Source organism: Syngnathus leptorhynchus, chromosome 8 (genome assembly GCF_054491065.1).
Source record: "Syngnathus leptorhynchus isolate UIUO chromosome 8, UIUO_Slep, whole genome shotgun sequence".
In the NCBI taxonomy this organism is placed as follows: Eukaryota; Metazoa; Chordata; class Actinopteri; order Syngnathiformes; family Syngnathidae; genus Syngnathus; species Syngnathus leptorhynchus.
Genome location: NC_141202.1, coordinates 10,896,027 through 10,916,280, shown reverse-complemented (window position 1 = coordinate 10,916,280; position 20,254 = coordinate 10,896,027). Strand labels below are relative to the sequence as shown.

The 20,254-nt window shown below is 46.4% G+C and overlaps 1 protein-coding gene across 1 annotated transcript in view; it reads right to left on the bottom strand.

Annotated features, from left to right (window-relative positions):
- Nucleotides 1-18,765, bottom strand: part of grin2db (glutamate receptor, ionotropic, N-methyl D-aspartate 2D, b) — a 28,190-nt gene extending 9,425 nt beyond the window's left edge. Inside the window, exons 1-13 of the mRNA XM_085918679.1 lie at nt 18,463-18,765; nt 17,990-18,196; nt 16,125-16,391; nt 12,931-13,259; nt 12,173-12,287; nt 7,340-7,545; nt 6,785-6,953; nt 5,924-6,077; nt 5,551-5,676; nt 3,983-4,212; nt 3,477-3,637; nt 1,841-1,910; nt 1,624-1,741 (exon numbers count right to left, since the gene is read on the bottom strand). Coding sequence (XP_085774805.1) covers nt 1,624-1,741; nt 1,841-1,910; nt 3,477-3,637; nt 3,983-4,212; nt 5,551-5,676; nt 5,924-6,077; nt 6,785-6,953; nt 7,340-7,545; nt 12,173-12,287; nt 12,931-13,259; nt 16,125-16,391; nt 17,990-18,196; nt 18,463-18,750 — 2,440 coding nt within the window. The 5' untranslated portion in view covers nt 18,751-18,765. The remainder of the gene's footprint in view (nt 1-1,623; nt 1,742-1,840; nt 1,911-3,476; nt 3,638-3,982; nt 4,213-5,550; nt 5,677-5,923; nt 6,078-6,784; nt 6,954-7,339; nt 7,546-12,172; nt 12,288-12,930; nt 13,260-16,124; nt 16,392-17,989; nt 18,197-18,462) is intronic.
- Nucleotides 18,766-20,254: the final 1,489 nt, after the last annotated feature.

Genomic DNA, 20,254 nt, shown 5'->3' with positions numbered 1-20,254 from the left:
ATTTTGGTTTAGCCAGTCAGTTGCTTGGTTATTTCTCATTTCTAAACTGTATCTACGAGTACATATAAATACTTCAAACAATATCAGACATTTAAAATAAAGAGACACTCCAGCACATTTGTATTGTAATTTCAAGTTTTGGACCTTTTTTTACAAGCAGCCTAAGCTCAACTTTTCTAAAGCTAAGTTTTCTGTGCCTCAAAACACACACACAAAAAAAAAAAATCGACTAAAACAAAACAAAAAAAAAAAAACGGAGAGAAGGAGCATCTCCTGCATGTCAAGCTACTCTGTGCTCTCTATTTTCCTCCTCTCCCGGTCCAGTTATTTGGCAGCAGTGGCCAACCTTATTTAATAGATCTTGGCACCAAAGCGGCACTATAAGCAGCTAAAGTGTCCGCATGCCAGAAACAACTAAAGGCCTTCGTCTGCCTTGGCGCCATAAGCAAAGCTGATTTGGGAAAGCTGAGCATTGTGACAAGAAATGCGTGTGGCGGACAATGTAAAATGACAATCCAGCATTTGTGCGCTGATTGCAAAATTGATTTTCTCTATCGCGGGCACAAGATGCCTTCCATAATCCCAAATACAGTTTGCAGCAGACAAAGAGGACTGTAATAATGTTTCCAAATTTTTGCCCCTTCCCCGTTTCACTCCAATGTCACCTATATTTATAGTTTCCGAATTGGGCACAATTTTTCTATAAATCTCCTGAGCTTCTGTTTTGACAATCAACCGACTTATAATATCTGATCCTTATTGCCATCTTGAGTCACCCACGTCCGTAGACTTTCATCATTTTCTTTCCCACTTGCAGCCCCCCACCCACCCACCCCGTCCGTCTATGACAGCGTCAGCTAATCTGCAACAAGAGTAAAATCACCACTTGAGTCGTGATGAGCCTTTTCGACACGGACAGATCTTTTTTTTTTTTTGCACCTTCCCGAGCGGGGAAAGAGCGTTTTGTGATTCAGAGCACAAAAGCAAAGAACAGTGTTACTCAAGCAATCATTTCAATATTCCTCTTGGTGCCAATCCCAGTTTTGTTTCCCACTCACTGCCTGACAGTCAAGAGACCTTTTAGGCATCTCTCTTCCCACCATCCACTCTCCTACACACCATTATTCCCCTTGTCCTGAGCAAAACACCTTACAAGCATCGTCTAACATCCACATGCTGTCCATCATCGAACCTCCTGCGTGCTCACATCTACCTCACGCGTGTCAAACTCATTTTTGTCGTCGTAGTCAAAGATTTAAAAAAAATTGAATGGTCATAGCAATCTATCTATGTTTTTAAAAGTGAAGACAATTTGTAATTTTAGAATTGACACACGAAATCGATGCACAATATGTCTTTGCGAGCCACGTAAATTGATGTGGCGAGCCGTATCTGACCCCCGGGCCTTGAGTTTGACACCTATGACCTACCTTTATCTCTAGCAACCTTTTGGGAATATAAGGCACAATCTCAATGAATGGGAAAACAAATCAGTCCATCAAATGAGCTAAACTTCAAATCGACATAATTCTAAGGCGCTCTGTGGAAAGGAAATGGAAAGCATTTGAAGTGTGCCTTATAGTCTGAACAATACGGAAATGATTTCCTCGCCGTCATTCTCACCATCTCCCACCAGCTGCAGAAGAGCCAGGTCAAGAGGACGTTTCCAGCGTGAATTTTTGTGCAGGGCGATACCGTAGCCTGTGGTGGCAAAAACCTTCCCCGAGCCTATGGTCATCACCTTGGATTGGAGGGAGAGACCCAAAAAAAAAAAAGAAAGGACAAGCTGAGTATATATGTCAACATCTCTCTATTTATGTCCGCTGTGCTGGCTTCGTACCTTACAACCTTCGTCCTTCCTGGCCATGTAGTTCAATACCGCAGCATCGTAAATAAAAGCATCGAGTTTTCTGTGAAGGGATCAAAGAAAAAAAAAATGCATTCATCATTTAATCGAGGAACGAGGGGATTGGCAGAGGCGAGTAGGGATGAAACGGTTACCGAGCGGAATCACAGTCAAATATTCCGATTTATTTCATACATCTTGGCAACAAATTGGTAGTAATTAACTAATTGGGAAGGGAGTTTGCAGTGTGAGGGAATAGAATGATAGTAGCGGATTAAAAAGTTCAGTCCACGCATGTCAAATGGGTGAAAAAGCAAAAACCAGTTTGAGAGCAAAAACAAGAAGAATAAAAATGACGCAGAAATGAGGGAAATGGATGTGTGGGAGGCAGAGAGGGGGGGAGAGAGGATTTATACGAAGTGAAGAGCCCGCTGACAAGAAGGCGAAATAGAGAGAGTGGAGGAAAAAGATTTACACACTTCAGGGGGGGAAAGACACGGGCGAGAGCACCGAGGATTAGGAAGTTTAAATACACACAGTGAGAAAGAGAAAAGACCAAAATGGAGGTGAAGATGGGAGATGAACGATCGAGATTCGGTTGCGAAGAAGCTGGAATGGAAGCAAGAGACAAAACAGCAGCGGCAATAGTTTCAATTATTTAAAGCGCCACACACAACGTTGAGTTATGTCTGAGCTGACGCGGCTTCCGGGCGCCAAGAACCATGACAGCTTTGGGATCAAATAAACAGGGATTACGCAAAACAAATATGGCTGCCCCGGGGGGGGGGGGGGGGGGGGGGGGAGTAGGTGCTGTGCTAATGTTGGTCATGGTGGTCAAAACGTAACGTTGCGCTGGCAGGCTGACAAGTTTTTGAGTTGTAGTCATTTGGTGAGGGGGGGCTGCACCGTTGTGGGTGTGCTCACATTTGACTTCAAAACGATTTGAATGATTGATTTGATTGATTTTCCTGTCATTCTTGTCTACTCCCATTTGTTTCTTTCTTGTTTTTAATCAGGGACCTTCCTTAATTATTCACCGGCAATTTAATTTTCCTTCTCTTTGGATTTCTTTGTAAATCTAAGCAAGCCAGTTGAGTATCTGCTTTGATTTTATTTCTGTTTGAACTTGTTTGTGTGTTTTAACACGCTGGCATAATAGAGACGAGCATCCCCATGGTGTCTTTGCCGCTCATTGTCGGTGGGCTCGGATTCTTTACTAGCCCGTAATACTCTACACTAAAATTTGCTGACATAAATCTACTACTAATCAAAGAAACTCAACTTAGCAGCAATAATAACACGGATTCCCATTTGTGTCTTTTGCCATGTTTTGATGTGAGGAAACCATCATCGTGTAATTAAGGACACGTGAAGACTTTTAGGTTAAGAATCGAGGCAATTTTGTGGATCCGGTAGGGGGGAAGCGAGCGAGTCAAGTCGGTCGCCACGGCAACTGAAATATATTCCCCATCTTTAATATGTGCGAGGAACACAATTACTAGCCAGAAGTGTTTCAACGCGTCCCCAAAGTAACAAATAAAGAGCGCTAATCTTTCTGGAGGAAAAATGTGATTATGAGGCGAAAAAATTTGATGGAGCAAACTGATGCGGAATGTTGGAGGAAACCAACCCGGTCTTGAGGTTGAGAATGGCGTCTTCCACTCCTCTCTGGTTGTATTTGCCCATATACTGGTGCATGTCTGGGTAGTTGGAGCGGATGTTTTTTTCCGTGCTGCCGTTGGGCACGGTGCCAAACTTCAGCGGTGGGTACTGCTCCTCGGGATGCTGAAACTGAAGGCGACGAAAGGGCCATCAGACACCTCAGGCTGTGCACCAATCTGTCTGACCCATTTCTGTCCCCCCCTTTCGCAGACTAAGTTGTTGAGCGCAGGGGGGGAAAAAAAGGTCAAGCTGTGGATTTTTATCGGACTCACAAGTGCTTTTTAAGTATTCCAGAAGTGTGGTAATAGCGTGATGTTCAATTTGATCCTTTTCTTCACACTCTCCGTTGTAATCAATTTCAACGTTTAGATTCATGGGATTGGACTCCCTTACGACTTCAATTTGCTTTTTTTTTTTTTTTCCCCCAGTACGTTAGCATTAGCATCATTGGCATTCAAGCAACGAAGTCAGTACCTTCTTGTCCGAGAGCCCCGACACGGTGTCGATGTACTCCTCCTGGATCATGAAGGCCGCCAGGTTGGCGGTGTACGAGGCCAAGAAGATGACAGCAAAAAAGGCCCAGATCAGCACCATGATCTTGCTGGTCGTTCCTCTGGGGTTCTCCACCGGCACCGAGTTATTGAAGACAATAGCCCATAAAAGCCACACAGATTTTCCGATGGTGAAAGTCGAGCCTCCGGCCTCTGAGGGAAAGAAAGAGAAATGCTTGTAAAATATCTCAGCGAATGATGTGTAAAATGTCTGGGCCGTATTTTTAAAAAATATTGAGCGAGCATATTGACAGCAAAGCTCATCCTGTAAGTCACCGAGCGTGACTTGCGGGGACAGCTGCGACATGATGTTACCAATAAACGTAATCTCACGGCGCGTCGTATTCAAGCTGTTGTGAGGAAGAAGCGGGATGACTCCGTTAAATCTACCCAAAGTCAAGCAATCGTGCGGTGAGAAGACTCGCATCGGAGACATTTTAAAAAAGCACACGGGAGTACAAAGTGCAGCGTTGAATAATAGATGGCCCTCTTCCATGTTAGACAAACTCAGATGCAATTTGACGAGCGCCTCTTTGCCCGCCGCTCGTGGTTGATTTGTACAATCGGGTGATTTATGTTTGGCACTCCGGCTCAATAGGGGGCAGCATATTACATTTAAGTCAAGCGTGCTTTGCAACAATCACCCTCGACACGCTACCCATGCTCCGAAATGACACCGCTCATATTTCCTCGTGCGCCAAGATGCTGAGCGCCCGCTGTGCAGGAGCATCAAGGAAGCACGCCGCCGCCGCCGCCACCGACTATAAAACGTAACTCTCTGTGACAGCTCACTCAAAAAGTGAAGGTGGAAAAGGAAATCAGCAACAATGGCACATGGAGCCACTGAGGGAAATAAATTTTTAAATACTAAGCAGGTGCCTTTTTTTTTTCGTATCCTTCTTAAAAGTTGTCAACTTACATCAGCTCCTGTGGCGCGGAAATATAACAGCTGTATTTATTCGCTTCTGGCATCTTTTTGGCAATGAGAGAAAGTTAGCTCAGAATACACGCGTGCGCTAGGAGACGCTTGATAATTACATTTTTTGTATTTTCTGAAGTTTTTTTTTTATATATTAATTTTTCCCTACATTTCAACTCATCCCTGGGTTTGGAAAAGTCTATAAAAAAATGTTTTATGGGCCCCTGAGATATCCTTGCCCCCCCAAGAAAAGAAAATCCTAGCGCCGCCAGTGAATATCACAACTTTGACGTCACAGTCATGGAACCTCAAAGGTATTGTAGCACCTTTAGGAGTACCAGTTAAGGAGTTGAGCCTTCTCATCCATTTCATTGTGGGAAAACAAAACAAAAAATGGTTCCATTATTAATGAGAATTTTCCCGAGGTTAGCTTCAGTAGTAGCTCCAAACCCCAACCCAGTCGTGTGCTCACTATTTGTCCGTTTGATCTGTGTGGCGACAGTGACGGAGTGCCTTCACACTCATCCATCTATCAGGCAGGGAAAAACAGAGCAAACGGACTCATCACTCACTCTTGCCATTTTGGAGACTGCGGTTGTAGCCCACGGGACTGAAGAACTCAAAGATGAAGACAGTCACAGCCACAACGGTCAGGCACATGACGAACATCATCACCCACACTGCTGGGCTGTACGGCTCTTTGGGGGCAAACACACACTCCAGTAAATAAATAAATAAATAAATAAATAAATAAATAAATAGAAAAATAATAATAAAAATAATAATGAAAAATAATAATAAAAAATAATAAAAGAGATTAAAAAAAAATCTCCAGAAGGTCATAAATACTTTGACAGTGTGAACTTGAGCATTTAGAGTCAGCATTTTTCGCTAGCTCAACAATATAAACACGTTTCTATAGCTCAGATAAAATAGGGCTCTTACCTAGGAAAGCAGATGGTGATACAGTTCCGTTACTACGGGAGACCATGACACTGATTCCCGTTTCCACAAAAGGGACGGAGAAATCCACAACCTCGGACCTCTCCTCGTTGATAGTCAGAGAGCCAATGGCCATGTCCGCTCGCTTGTACACCACCTAAAAGTGGGATGGGAACCAACCACAAAGAAATTCTTCATCTGATCTTCTTTAATTAGGATTCCACACTGACCATTTGCAGACCTGTAAAATGTTCATGTATTCAGTGCACAATATGGTACAAATACAGAACATGTGTCTCCCCCGCATCTCTTTAGCATACTGAATGAGTCTGTCTCCTCTCAGCCGCCGTTTAGGAAAAAAGAAACCCTGAAAGTCAGCTGATTGTACAAGTGAAGTGCTAATCTACATTAGACATGGCACATCCAATCTTCAGAGCAAATCAGTTGAAAAATGAAGGCAAGCGGAACGTCGGGCGCCCTCCCCCTCAACTTTGCCAAGTCTGGATTACCTGATCAAAGAATGGCAGGCTTTGGAACATCTGATCAAAAGGCACACGTCAGTCTGAGACAACATTTGCTCTGCCCTTTTGTGTGTGAAAATAAATTTGATGGACAGCCGTGGCCGGGGTTCAAGTCAGAAAGAGCACGGTAGGAACGTTCTTAAAGCTGCGACGACGAGAGGTCAGCCGGAGAAAAAAATGCTGTGGGCTTTGAGGAGAAACATCAAACTCAGGGGAAATTGTACGTTTTTAAAACCACTAGCAAGATTTAAATGTAGCCTCATTAGGCTAATCATCTTGAGTCTCCTACCAAAGCTGACGTCAGGAAGTGCGAGTAAACAAGCCGGCAGGCGCAAATACTCGCCTCTCCGATCATGCCGTTCCAAACGCCGTCAATTTTCTTGCCGTGCTTCCCGTTGGTCACGAGGTAAAGGTCGTAGGTGAACCCGACGATCTTGGCCAGTCTCTTGAGGATGTCGATGCAGAAGCCCTTGCAGCATTGCTTGACGGGAGCCGCTCCCTCGTGATTAGCGCTGTAAACCAGTCAAAGGAAAGATTTTGAAGTTAAAAGTGAGAGCGAATTGACGGATAGGCACGTCACGCCTTCGGGACGTGATGAACTATAGCGTGTCATCGTGGCCACGTGCAACTGTTCCAAAATCCTCCGAGTCATTCTTCGGGAGAGACGCTCGATATTGATTACGGTCAAGCGGAAAAAAGGCCACCATTTGGGGAGGTGACTGATGTTGGAGGGCATCTTGATGGCTCAGGAACCAGACAGTGCAATTTGCTTTCCAGCCACGTAGGGGATTGCAAATACAGCTACATTAAATTGTTCCCAGAACACAATCAATTGTATAATTCCTCAATCGGCTGCTTTTGTTTGTCGAAGGATCGCTTCGTAAAAAAGCCATCAAACCTGACATTGAGGGGCCGCCGGCAGGGCACAGAGTCTCGGATGCAAGTTCCGGACGCCGCGTCGGCCAGCTCCACAATGACGAACGGACGTTCCTCCAGCGTGACCACGTGCAGGTGCTGTGCGTCATCCGGAGGTTTGAGGAAAGGCCCGTAGCGAGACCAGGCCGGGTAGCGCAATCTCAGGACGCCGTTCTCCCACGAGCCTACCTGGGGAAGACAGAGAAGCGCAATGAAACGGAGACACAACGTCAACCGTCGTGGTTCATTTCATGCCGCTAAAATGAACTAGCACAGCCACAAAATGGCCACCGAGATTAATGACCATCTCTGTGACAGACTCAATAAAAAAAAAGAACGTTATTATCCCCATAAAGGTACTATTTACTGCAGGCATGGCAGTGCCGGTGGTTTCCATTATACTGTGGCTCATTCGCCGTACGTACAAACGCGAGGCTCTAAATTATAATTGTTATGCTGTGTTACGCCGGACGGGAGCAATTACCTGGCAAATTCATGCACGAGCAAAGGCTACGCGGATTGATAGCAGCGAGCTCGTGATCCGCATTTGTCCAGCATGTCATCCATTGATACATGAGAGTAAAATGTGGCATATATGACGGCGCGAGAAATTCCTTCTGGTGGACACACTCGCTGATGTATGCTCAAGTAAACAACTTTCGTTTTGGACTCTTCGATTTTTTTGTTGTTGTTGTTGACTGGCATACCAGCAACATATTGCTTTGCAATATGTGAGAATTGGATAAAGTGTGTAAGCCCCGAGCCCATGCATCATTAAAAATGGATCTGCCGCAATTAAAATCTAACACTTCAATCATAGTTGGAGCAAAGGAGCTACAGGGGACAACATGCGTTAAGCCTGTATGAGCCATTAGCAAGCACCCGCCGTGCCGTGCTCTGACTCATGTCTTGCTTTGTTCTTGGGCACAATGGCATGTTGGCCTCAGCTACGCATTTGAAACATTTAAATGAAGATTCGAGAAGTTTGTGTTTTTTAGCGATATCGATGTGAAGAAAATGTAATAGTAATTTCATACAGCTTCACAATGTTTAAATATTGGGAGTGAAATACAAATATACTCCAATTATTGCACAACAAAGATGAATTAAACATAAACAGTTTTTTTAAGATTAAATACAACTGTAATCTTAAAGTTAAGTTAAATACAACCGAACTGTACTTCAGCAGCAATTCCTTCACGTACCACTAGAGGGAGCCGTTGCAACACTAGCGGTCTCTTAGAGAATTACTACATTTTACATATCACACTAAATTACATTAATTCACTAACTAAACACCAAGCCCGATACTTTTGAGCAGTGTAAAACCCAATAAATGTGAAGAACTAGCAAAATAAAATCATCCCGTCAAATCAGTCCAGTTCCACTCGGGCTCTAATATGGGTTTGTGCTTCCAGCGGGAATAACTGCGTGTGATGTAAAATGTTCAGTTTTGCTCAAAGAATTTGAATCTTTCTTTTTTTTTTTAAACAGCCTATTGCGTTTGCTAAACGGCTCTTGAATAACTTTGGCCTTAAGTCGGACTGTATTTGAGTGTTGGCTCGGGCTGATTGCCAGCCATAATCAGCTAGAGAATCTGTACTTTTACAGCCAGTGTAAATGTATTCGGTTCCGCTCGACCGCTGCGCAAAAGAAATGAGCGTGGCTCAGCGGCAGGAAAAAAAAAAAAATCTCCATCCTTGTCAATTTGCCTCGGTTTGATGGATGCCTTTTTATGCCTGCGGGCGGCGGTCTGCTCTCAATGCATATCCGCCACAGAGCTGGCGTTAAGATTCATCGATGCCCTTGTTTTCCTTTTGCTCAGTTGGTTTGAAAACGTGTGAAATCTGCATTTTTCTTTGCCTTTTTTTTATTGTCTCGTATAACGCGTTGCACAAGCGCATCCAGTCTTGACAATCGGGGCGCATTCACCTGATGATAAAAGTCACCTTTACGCGTTGCGACAAGCATGACTAAGGCGACATCCACTCCTCCTCCCAAAATTTGCTTATGTACAGTAGGCTGAGGGACGCATACAGAAGAATACATGAATATCGCAGGGACGGAGTTTGCAGTGGTTGCTTGAGTGGGTTGAGCAGAGCCTGGCAGATTTGCGCAGACTGTCGAAGTCAAACATTGACAGCGAGAGGAAGAGGAGCCCGCTACACTGACAGCTCGCGCGCCTCATCCACAGTCGCGCAACAGGCGTTGAATCAAGTCCCAGCCTGCACGGAAATCTATGCGCTCGAGACTTGTTATTTGGGGAAATATGATCGGGAAAAGAATAAATAATGAAACAACCCGTGTGTATCATTGTAAAATGGCTTAAAGTCTAAATACCCTTCACTAACAGCTGTTAGCGGTTTCTTAAAAACCAGCACAAGTTTGCTATTTTGTTACTGTGAAGTACTAGACCTTCTGTCTTTTTGATGTGCTGAGCGTAAATGTTCATTAACGTTGCGTAAAAGTCACGGAGCATCTGTGCGCTTTTTTTCCGTAGCTTGACGAAACCTCGCCAACGCACGATAACCCTTCGTCGGCCGAGCCAAGACGCTCCTGGGCTTGTAGGTAATGGTGCAGTCATTGTAAAGCCGCCATTAAATATTCAGCAGTGTGGATGTGCATAGTCGGCAGATACGGGGGTCTTATCCGCTTTTTTTTTTTTTTCCGTGTGTTTGTGCGCAGTGGGAGGGAGCGCGCATACAGATTGCGTGCACACGCGTGTGTGTGTGTGTCGAGGATTTGTGCATGCGTGGGCGGGTATGGTACCCTTGGTTTGAGTCGAAGGACCTGCGTAGGAGCATCTAATTGAAAGGGATTTCAGGGATGTCAGCAGGTGACCGCACGCGGTGACCGGACTCTGGGGGCTGTTGGGAGCAGCCTCCAATGTGTTTATTTGTGCGTGGAAACTGTACTGGATAGTCTTTGGCTCATCTCGTGATAGTGACGACATTTTTGATTTTGTACACAGGAGCTGACAAAAAAAAAAAAAAAAAAAAACGGCCTTCACACTGGAAGCGGAAACATGACGCGGCTTTTGTAAAAGAAACGGCAGCCATGTAGAAGGTCGGCGAAGACGCACAGCCATTTAAATTTCATTTGAAATGGAAGACAGCCAACAGATGAGAACAATCAACTGCCCTACTGATTCTTTTATTTCTTTCAAAATGAACCTTGAGGAAAGATACGTCTTGGTCATATTTATGACTACAGCGCCGCAATTTGTTTTCTTATCGATTTAAAGAAAGGTGCATTGCGCACCGGAATACGACTCTCGCATAAGTGAAGCGCCGCAATGTGAGGCTTACTGATGACCGTCATCATTCTCACGCCACCAACAGGATGAACACGACAACATTTGGAGCATAAATGATTTGTCAGCACCTAAGGACAGCCATTTAATTATTTTGGGCCGGAGCTAATGCTACTGAGCAAATTTTTTTTTTCAATTCAAGCGGAGTGTGTCAAATGTGTGAAGCCTTCAAACGACAATAGTCCAAAGGTCAGTCGTGCAAAAAAAAGGTCCTGATTTTTTTCTGGCGTGGCTAAAACCTCTCCTCCACTTTGAAACAGTGCCTTCAGTGGTTATCTGCGATACTGAACTTGCATCTTCCCTTTCAGATGGTTCGCCGCCGTGGCAGTTTTAGAGCGCCTCGTCGTCGGCTGCGAGTGCACGCATGTCACTCAGAGAAAAATCAAAGAGTGATGGCTGCAGCAAGCTGATATTCATGTTATCGCGGGCAGCTGAAATATTTTCTACAGTACGTTTTTTTTAGTCACGTGTGCAACTTTTATGATTCCTCCGTTCTCATGTGATCATCAAGGATAACAAATTAACAATTTAAAGAGGGCTTTACCATACTAATATTACAGCGGTTATTTTTTATGCCTGTATGGCTGTTAAGAAGATTAAAATGTTTCTCTCAAATTGCCTGCTCACTTAATCAAGGTTTTATGGTGTCAGTTTAACCTTGGAATGGACTAAATCAATTTCCAAATTAAAGTCGAACAAAATGAGGTCGACCTGCCACAAATTGGGCCTTACCGTTTCAGGTTTCGTTGTACCAAATGATCAAAAAGTCAACTTTTCTGACAGCCTGAGCGCACCTTCGGAGAAACCAAAGTCCAAAGATGCAGCCGACGTCTCTCCAGCGCCTCGAGCACTCAGAGGACTATTGAACTTTACGTGAACGTAAACCCCTGCGACCTTTACGATTTTCACTGTCAGGTTTATGTCTCCACATGCCAACGCTGCGTGCACAGATTTGTTCATCCCGCATGAGAGGAAATAAACACACAAGAACATCAGCACAAATTCTCCTCAGCCTGCTTTCATGCCCTCGCAGCAACAACGCACTGATGCCAAATTCACTGCAATTAAAGCTGCTGCTGCTGCTCTCTCTCTTTCTTTCTGACTTAAAGACCCCATCAAGTGAATCCAGATATTGGTTTTGAAAGCCATCATACATGTTTGTAAATAGTCGATGAAGTACGGAAAAGACTGATATCCAAACAGTGAGGACAGACGGAAAAGTTTGCGATTGCTACTAAAGACTGCAGTTAGCTAGCAAGCTAGCTAGATAGCTACCTCACACACCCAAGAAAAAAAATCTTCCCGTTATTAGCCACAGTTTACAAATCAGTTCTGTCTAATTCAAATTCCTAAGCGAGGAGATGACGCCACTGATAAGCTCGCCGCCCATCTACCGGCCAAGAGGAGCCTCGGGGGAATGTCAGCTCTCAAGTTAGCGAGTTCCTCTCGTGCCAGTGCAATATAAAACAAACCAATCTAATAAAACTGATGTCATGTCCTTACATCTTCCCATCCAGTCCCAGGTGTCCAGGAAATGACATCCAGGAAGGGGTTGGCCAGGTATCCGTCAGCGTCGAAGGAGTAATCGCGGCCACCCAGCGTGATGTTGCTGAAGTACCTGTGCGGACGAAGAAGCGGGACACAGGAAGAAATGGTAAGATTCTAAAAGCAAACACGACATGACATCTACGCTCAAATAATAACACGCAGGATTTGAACCGTGAAGCGACTAATAAGTTCTTTTGTCAGATAATCCCGCCAGACGGACGTTTTAATTGTCTGTTAGCGTTAAGAGCGGCACGGTGGAGCGACGGCCCGTAGTTCCGGACGGCAGCGGTGCAAATAAAAAAACGACAACCCTAGCATCATCTGTGACTGGACGTAGTTCATAAGCAAATGAGAGCAATCTATGAATCGTTCCCATTTAAAAGCCATACTTGCTTTGCAATTAATTTCAAATGTCTCGGCAAATAAGATACTAAATGACATCTTGGCTCATTTTGCCGCCTCATCCAGCCATACAATGCGATGTTTGTGCTTTCTATAAGGAGCTGCCATGATTGGCATTAAAAATGAACGAAGATGAGAAGCGTGGCCACTTGGACTACCTGTTAGAGTGCGCCGCTGTCTCTTTGCAGAGGCGATGAGGAATATATTAACGAGGGTCATTAATAAACATGAGACGTGGTCTGCTTGCTACAGATGCCCGGTTAATTTTGGCTGTTATGAACTGATGCGAGGCGGCTCTGAAATTCTCTCACCTCATCCTGCCCCGCATTCTCTGGGTCTGATTGGCATCCGTTGCGCAGTTGGTGACAAAATTGGGTCCGCCCGTGGTCCCGTAATCCTTGCGCATGGCCACGGCGCCGTGCGTCAGCACCGACACGCCTCGGGCGATCCTCCGGCGGGGTTCGTCCTTCCATCCCTGCGGCCGCACGGCAAACAGAGCCCTGGGCAGGCTCTCCATGCCTAAACCTGAGAGCGCCGGGCCCACGGCGAACCACATGTGCGAGGCCCCGGCCTGACCCGCCGCCCAGGCCGCTCGGAAGACCAGCTCGGCCTCCTCCTGGGAACAGTACAGCAGGCGGACCTGCGGGATGGCCGGAAAGCGGGGGGAGGGAGCGGGGAGGAGGGCGGACACACACACATACACACACATACCAGCTAGTGAGATAAGGAGGGGACAGGGGAGACATGGAGAGAGACAGGGTTGGAGAGGTAAGGGAGAAAGACAGAGCTAGAGCAGAGGTGCACCTGAACGGGAGGGGGGGAGGAGCTTAGATAGGCAAGGCCGTATTGAGAGATAACAAAGGTGAGAACAGGAAGAGAGACAGCGGTAAAGTGATGCGATAAGACTCAAGCAGGTGCATTGTCATATTTTTCCGACTATAGGACGCACTTCTCAAAAATCCACCCTGCGCCAGGTGAGCCTCGTAGTCTGAAAAAAATAAACGACTCAGAAAGCGAACGAATGAATGGAATCAACTCATCTGAGATTCATTCCTGTGACAATGAAAACGGGGAGAAGGATTGTGGGGAAAGAAAAGAACAAAAAATGACACGCTTTGGTCAAATTGCAGCCTGGAGAGAGAAACAGTGAGATGATGCTGAGAATGCCATTAATGAGAAGACAAGAGTGGTGGAAAAAAAAAATCAGCAAGAGCACAGGAGCTCGAGGGCTGGACAGTAGGAGGGTGGAAATTGACCAAAGGGGATCTGTAAAGGGTTCGAAGGGGAGAGAGAGAGAGAGAGAGAGAGAGAGAGAGAGAGAGAGAGAGAGAGAGAGAGAGAGAGACTGAAAGCACATTTTGAGAACGGCGCCTTCATTGAATTATCAACTGTAATGGCTTGCTTGGCAAAACAATCATGCCTGCATGCCAATTAACCGCCGGCGAATTAAACAGGGGATGAGAGTGACGGCGGAATCGACGCTCAAATACAGAAGGGGGGACCGAACGAGGAGGGGAAGGGGCACAAGCTGTGTTCTAAACACACGGAAAACGGAGGAGCCAGGGAAAAAGCGACGAGGCAGAAGCTGCGGGAGGAATGGAACAAAAGATAAATCATGAGCCATTCAAGTAAGAATTGATCCCGAGACCGGGGTATGGACATTAGCATAAAAAGCAAGCGGCGGGAAGAGGCGGCAACGGAGAGGGGCCAGCGTGTAACGCAAACTCACACGGCATCACTAAACGATCACAAGCGGTTATTAGCTGGAGGACATCGCAAAGATGCAAGTCGGCAGGCGGCGTGTTGTATTAACGCCGACACGAGCAAAGTGCGGCCTTGGAAATACCCAACACGTGCCCTTCACAAACACACACATGCCGGGACATTAGCCATGACATTGAGACCCTGACACAGAGGGACGGCGGACCAGGCTGGAGTAATAAAGAATGGCTGTGGGAGGGAGGCATGCAATCTTGTTTCCTGCACACGGGGAGGTAGAAGAGGTGCAGGTGTAATTTCAAGCAGGAGTAGCGTGAGGTCAAAGAGGGAGTTTAAGGAGGATGAATGGAGGCCCAAGTTGAGAAATGGTAGCTCAGAGAAGAACAAGGCGGTCTGGGCGGCCGTACGAGATCCGAGACAAAAAGCGCGAGTCTGTCCGGTCAAGGTTAGAGTTGAGCCAGATGGTGTTGCCGATATTACTTTTCACCGCACTTTTCTTTTCAGCAAAGAGCCCATCATCTCGACCGTATAAATACTTTTGAAAAGTCGAATGATGTCGCATCTGTTTAAGCTGCACATGATCTCCGGAGAATTGATTAGGAAATCAAACGAAGCATTAAACACGGAATTACGTTTAGAACTGGGCTGTTTTCCACGAACATGCGCTTTGCGGTGGGCAGGCGACACTGAGATAAATAAATAAATAAAAGAAGGTCCTTCATTCACATGCATGATGCTCAATTTCATCAACGTATGCATTCCAGAAGAGTAGCATGGCACATGCGCTATTTCTAGTACTTGGCCAGGCATTACCATGGATTAGATTAGATTAAAATAGATTAGATTATGATAAAATAGACTAAAATTATTATACAGTAAATAAAATAAAAATAGATTATATTAAAATAGATTTAAATAGATTCGATTCGATTCGATTTTTTTCCAAATAGATAGAAATTATTATAGATTAAATAAGATTCAAATAGATTACATTAAAATAGATTGAATAGATTCAAATAGATTAAAGATATATTTTCGGCATCTTTATCAATCAGGCCCTCATTTTATCACACATTCTACTTTTCGGAGAAAGAGAAAGTTTGAAGATCCCGGTATTATCAAAAGTGTTGCAAATGTCAAACAGTACACCTCCAACTTTCTGCATAATAAGAAAAAAAAAACTGATAAAGATCAGGGAATTAAGTAACTTGTGCGATATGCAGATGAAAAAGAAAATCCCTCTGTAGTTTTATGTACGGGCATCCCAATCGCAAATCACAATCTTGTATCTCTTAGGGCAAGGATTACAATTACTGTCTTGAAGTTTTTCCGACTGAATTTTGCATTACTTTTCAAACATCCCATTCTAGCTCTATTATTGTTTGAATTTCAACTCCTCCCCTTCTCACCAATCACGTTCTAACCGGGGACAAGGCAACAGCCAGCGTGTTAAATCTTGAGCAGCGTGTACACTATAATTTTTGATCGAGCGCCTCGTGCCGCAAAGCGTCCAGAAATCCGTCAGAACGACTTATGGCTTTTGTTGCGCCGTTGAACTGTGAATGTGTCGGATGATGAGGGGAGAGCAGAACAGAGGGATAGAGGAGAGAGGGGGGAGAGAGAGAGAGAGAGCGCCACGCCAAGGGACCGAGGGAGAGACCAAGAAGGAAGGAAAAAGCCGGAGGCCGCCTGCCACTGAGGGGGCCCCCCCCCTTTCAGTGACAGTCGCTGCACTTCCTCCCCTTTCCTCCCCCATTTCCCCCCCCCTCGCTCCCCCCTGTCTCACCTGCGCCTCGTTCTCCTTCAGCAGCCTGCGCGTGCGCGCCCCGCCGGGGTCGTCGGTCACGTTCAGGACGACCACGCTCTTCTTCTCCCAGCCGATGAACGAGCCGTCCGTCAGGCCCTCCACCACCGACAGGAACTCCTGGTAACCGTGGTGACGCGTGGACACCACGGAGAAGGCGGTCCAGTCGTATTCCTCCAAAACCTCAAATATGACCTCCAGTTGGAGGGCCGTGGAGGAGCTGAACTGGAGAAAGATGGAACCCGATTCCTGATTTGAAGGAAGACAGCAGCAGACTTGGTTAAAAAAAAAAAAAAAAACTTTCAAAAGTAAGCAAAAAGTTCTCGCCTGGTGTAAAACTGTGGCTAAAACACGACCGCGATGCGCCGGGATATCACTTGAAAGCGTTTCGTCTCGAGACTGAAGGGGTTTATTTATGCACAACGCCGAGGCGTCGCAAGGCTTGAAGTTTTAATGGAGCCGGTGCAGCTGCAGGGCTAAAACATCTTGGATTGTCGCGCACATGCCCGTGAAGTCCAGATGGGAGTGTTTCTAAAAAAAGTATGTCGGCGGCAAGGGGGGTGGGGGTTTTAGTCTACAGTGCAGCTTTCAAGGAAGTTCATCAAAAGTGCTGCAATTTAATTCACTGGCAAAGCGCACATGCAGGCCACAAAGGAAAGTCGTTTGAGCATTTACGAGATCTCCTTGATATCCGGCTTAAGGCTCATGAACGACATCAATGGGAATTTTGGCTCTCGATTTTTGGGTAGCGTCATTTAATTAAGGACCAAATTATATTGGTTTTAACGTTTATATACACTCCTACTAAAAATACACTGTAAAATATAAACAAACCACTAGCGCTTGGCTGATATGGAGTTTTTGAGGCAGGTGACAATTTTTGGCAGAAAAAAATGACACATTACTGATTAATCGTCAAGTTATTTAAAAAAAACTATGAAACGCCTAAAATGAAATTGTTTTTCTCACAACTCTATTACATTGGACACAATAGCACGTTTATTTATTTTTTTCTATCTTGCCCCCTCTCCCTGAAGTACATGTCTAAATGCCGATTATCTTCGATTATTATTATTTGACACTCAGTGTTATGTAGCACAGCTCTCGATGTATTTGTTACTCCCTCGTTCCAGTTTGTGTGCTGCTCGTCTTAAACCTCCTACTTCCTTCTCCCTTCTGCTTGGCACCCAAACACAGATGCCACCATACATCTTGACCGATCACATGCGACTTTAAACCAGAAAAAAAAAGACAAGCGAAAAACAACCAGCTGGCTGCCAATCTGGAGCGGGCGTACGTCGTCCACTTCAGAGTGACGGCACCAAGAGGAACTTTACGATGTCACTCTGTCCAATCCGGTGAAGACAAAGACCAGAATATCGAAGACGTGCTCAAACGACTTGCCATGGGCCTTTCTCTCACTCTTTGGTACTTGTGATTGGTGAGAAGCAAGTGACCCATCAGCGCGAAGATTTTCTGCGCACACATCCAGTCACGTCCGCTCGATGCCTTCCTCCCACCCGGAACATCGCAGACGGCCCAGTTGGTGCCATTTACAGACCAAACGCTGGCGAGTTGCAGCGAGGCTGACCTTCAGCTTCGAGCGTTCGCCCCAAAACACTGTCGTCTTCAGCGAGCGAGCGCATACGCAATATTGTGACATTCCCGGTAGCCGTGGTTACGTAAGCCGCTGTCCCCTTCTGTTGTTATTTGGATTGTCAAACCACGGCGCCTCAATTGACAACAGACACAGTTTATACTTGCCTGCACTGCGAGTGAACCCCCCCCAACTCTCCTCCTTCCCCCACACATACCCCAAACCCAATCCCCGCCCCCCCTTCTCCTACCTGTGGCATCCTCCCCAGCCCCGCTCCCCCTCCTACAGCCACTATGGGCAGTCCCGTTTGCGCCGACACAAACTCCAGCATAGGGGCCAGCGGACCCCAGGCCGTGCGCGGGGGTCTCTCCTCTTCATAGACCAGACCCTGTAGGGGCCGCGCAGCCAGCAGCTCACACAGCTGGGACAGCACCGTCTTAGGGCTGCTGTCGTTCACCTTGAGGAAGAAGGGGAGGAAGTGATGGGCGAACACAGACAGAAAGTGTTAGCGGATGACATCGGTGCGCCTTGACTTTGTGTTACAGATATGGAGGGCGCGTGTAATATGCATGAGGTGAACAATACGGGGTTTTTGTCAAAGAGCCGAGCGGCTCGTTCTGAAAAGCGCCGCGGTGCCGCGCTCCCATTCATCTGGGTTAATGAATGGTCGCCAACAATGGCCGCTCATTGTCATCCCGAATGAGCGGAGCGACGTTCTCCAACCTGTAGCCAGATGACGTTGGCGGAGCCCCACTGGGTGACCACGCTCTCCCCCAGGGAGCCGTACACCCGGCCGAAGCCGGGGTACAGCGCCCGTCCCGCCAGCCCGGCCAGGGCCGCCTCGGCTTGCACGGTGGCGCCGGCGTGGATGACGGCGATGTTGAAGTTCATCATTGCCCCCGCCTCGCGCTCCCGCGGGCTGGGCCGCAGCAGCAGATGCGGGGAGGCGTCCGCCGGGCCTCTCCACTCCGCCAGCACCAGGAGGAGAGAGAGAGTCGGTATGGCCACCATGGCAACCCGCCGAGGGGGGAGGCAAACACGTACGGCACAAAGAGAGGGTGCCTGAAAGAGAGAGTCGGCGGCGGAGAAGAAGAAACAAGAGAGATTAAGTTAGTCCCAAATGCTTTTTCCTCCAATATCCACCAGAGAGGACATTAAACGAGATCAATAGAGTAAAATAATTAGACGAGAAGAAGGTTGGCGGGAGAAAAACAGACAGGAGGAGAGGGGAAGTGATCAGAGATTGCACAGAGGTGAGATTGACCAAAATGCCAGCAAGGCAGCGGTGAGCGGTCAGGACCAGTTTTCCAAAACATTCGTAGCAGCAGCGACCTACATTCACACTCTGCATTCTAGTATTTGTTCTATGAAATCGTACTCATTTATATTCTTGAATTAATAAAGAAAGGCAACTCAAGCAAAGACACGACACCTAAAAGCATTTACAAACAACAGCTAACGACATTCAGGAGAAATGAGGAAAAATTAAAGTAGCTTACTCATATTACTACAACAATTACTCACAACAACATTCAAACACTAACAGAAGACTTTGAAAACATTTCAAACCAACAAAACGGCTGCAGCGTCACTCCAATAAGACGATTCCAAACGTTTATCTCGATACGATTCAAGGACGATTCAATTGTTGAGTGGTTTGATTCGATTCGGTGGGATTACGATTCGATTCGGTTGAGTCACTGTACATTCTGAACTGCTCCAGATTATGCACACGGCATAGTTGTGTGCTACCTTTTCATAGGATGTCCACAATTGTAATTTGATAGCTGCCCTATTAAAGGGCAGAATAAATCGGATTTATTTCTATTGAAAGTCAAGCTACCAAATTCACAACGCGCCACCGTAGCAAACGTGACGAGGAATACCGACCGCATATCGGGGAAGGAAAAGTGAAGAAAGGCAAAACGCTGAAATTGTTGCTATTTCGGTAGCAGGCTGCGAAGGAACAATATGAGGAGGGAAAATAGTATCGGGCCTTTCGAGGGAAGCAGGGCGAGCGCGCTAATGGCAGGCGGAGGCAAGGATGGAGGCGGAGGTGGTTATTGTGCTGCATGAATGATAACAACAATTAAGATCAGCAGAGGCACCCTCACAGCTGCAAGCACGCACGTTGGGATGTGCACACAAGACGAATGCGCGACCACCGACTGCCCGCAGAGCCGCTAAACGGTAGCGGCGTGCTAATCACCACCCGGGAGATAACGGGGTTCAAAAACGCATCGCATCCTTTTCAATTTTCTCGCCACGCCAACTGCCCTGCCTCTATTTTCTTCCCACTTTCCCGATTCCCGCCGTCCCCCGAAAAGCCAGTCTCCCTCCCTCATCCTGCCTCCATTTTCAGGGCCTTCATCCTCTCTACGATTCTCCCTCCATCTTCATCTGACTCCGACCCTTTCTCCTCGCTGTGCTCTGATGGTTCCTTGACCCTCGTCGGTCTTTCGGGTGGGAAGCGCAAAATGAGAAAATGGGTAAAATATGGCTCATCTGACCCCGT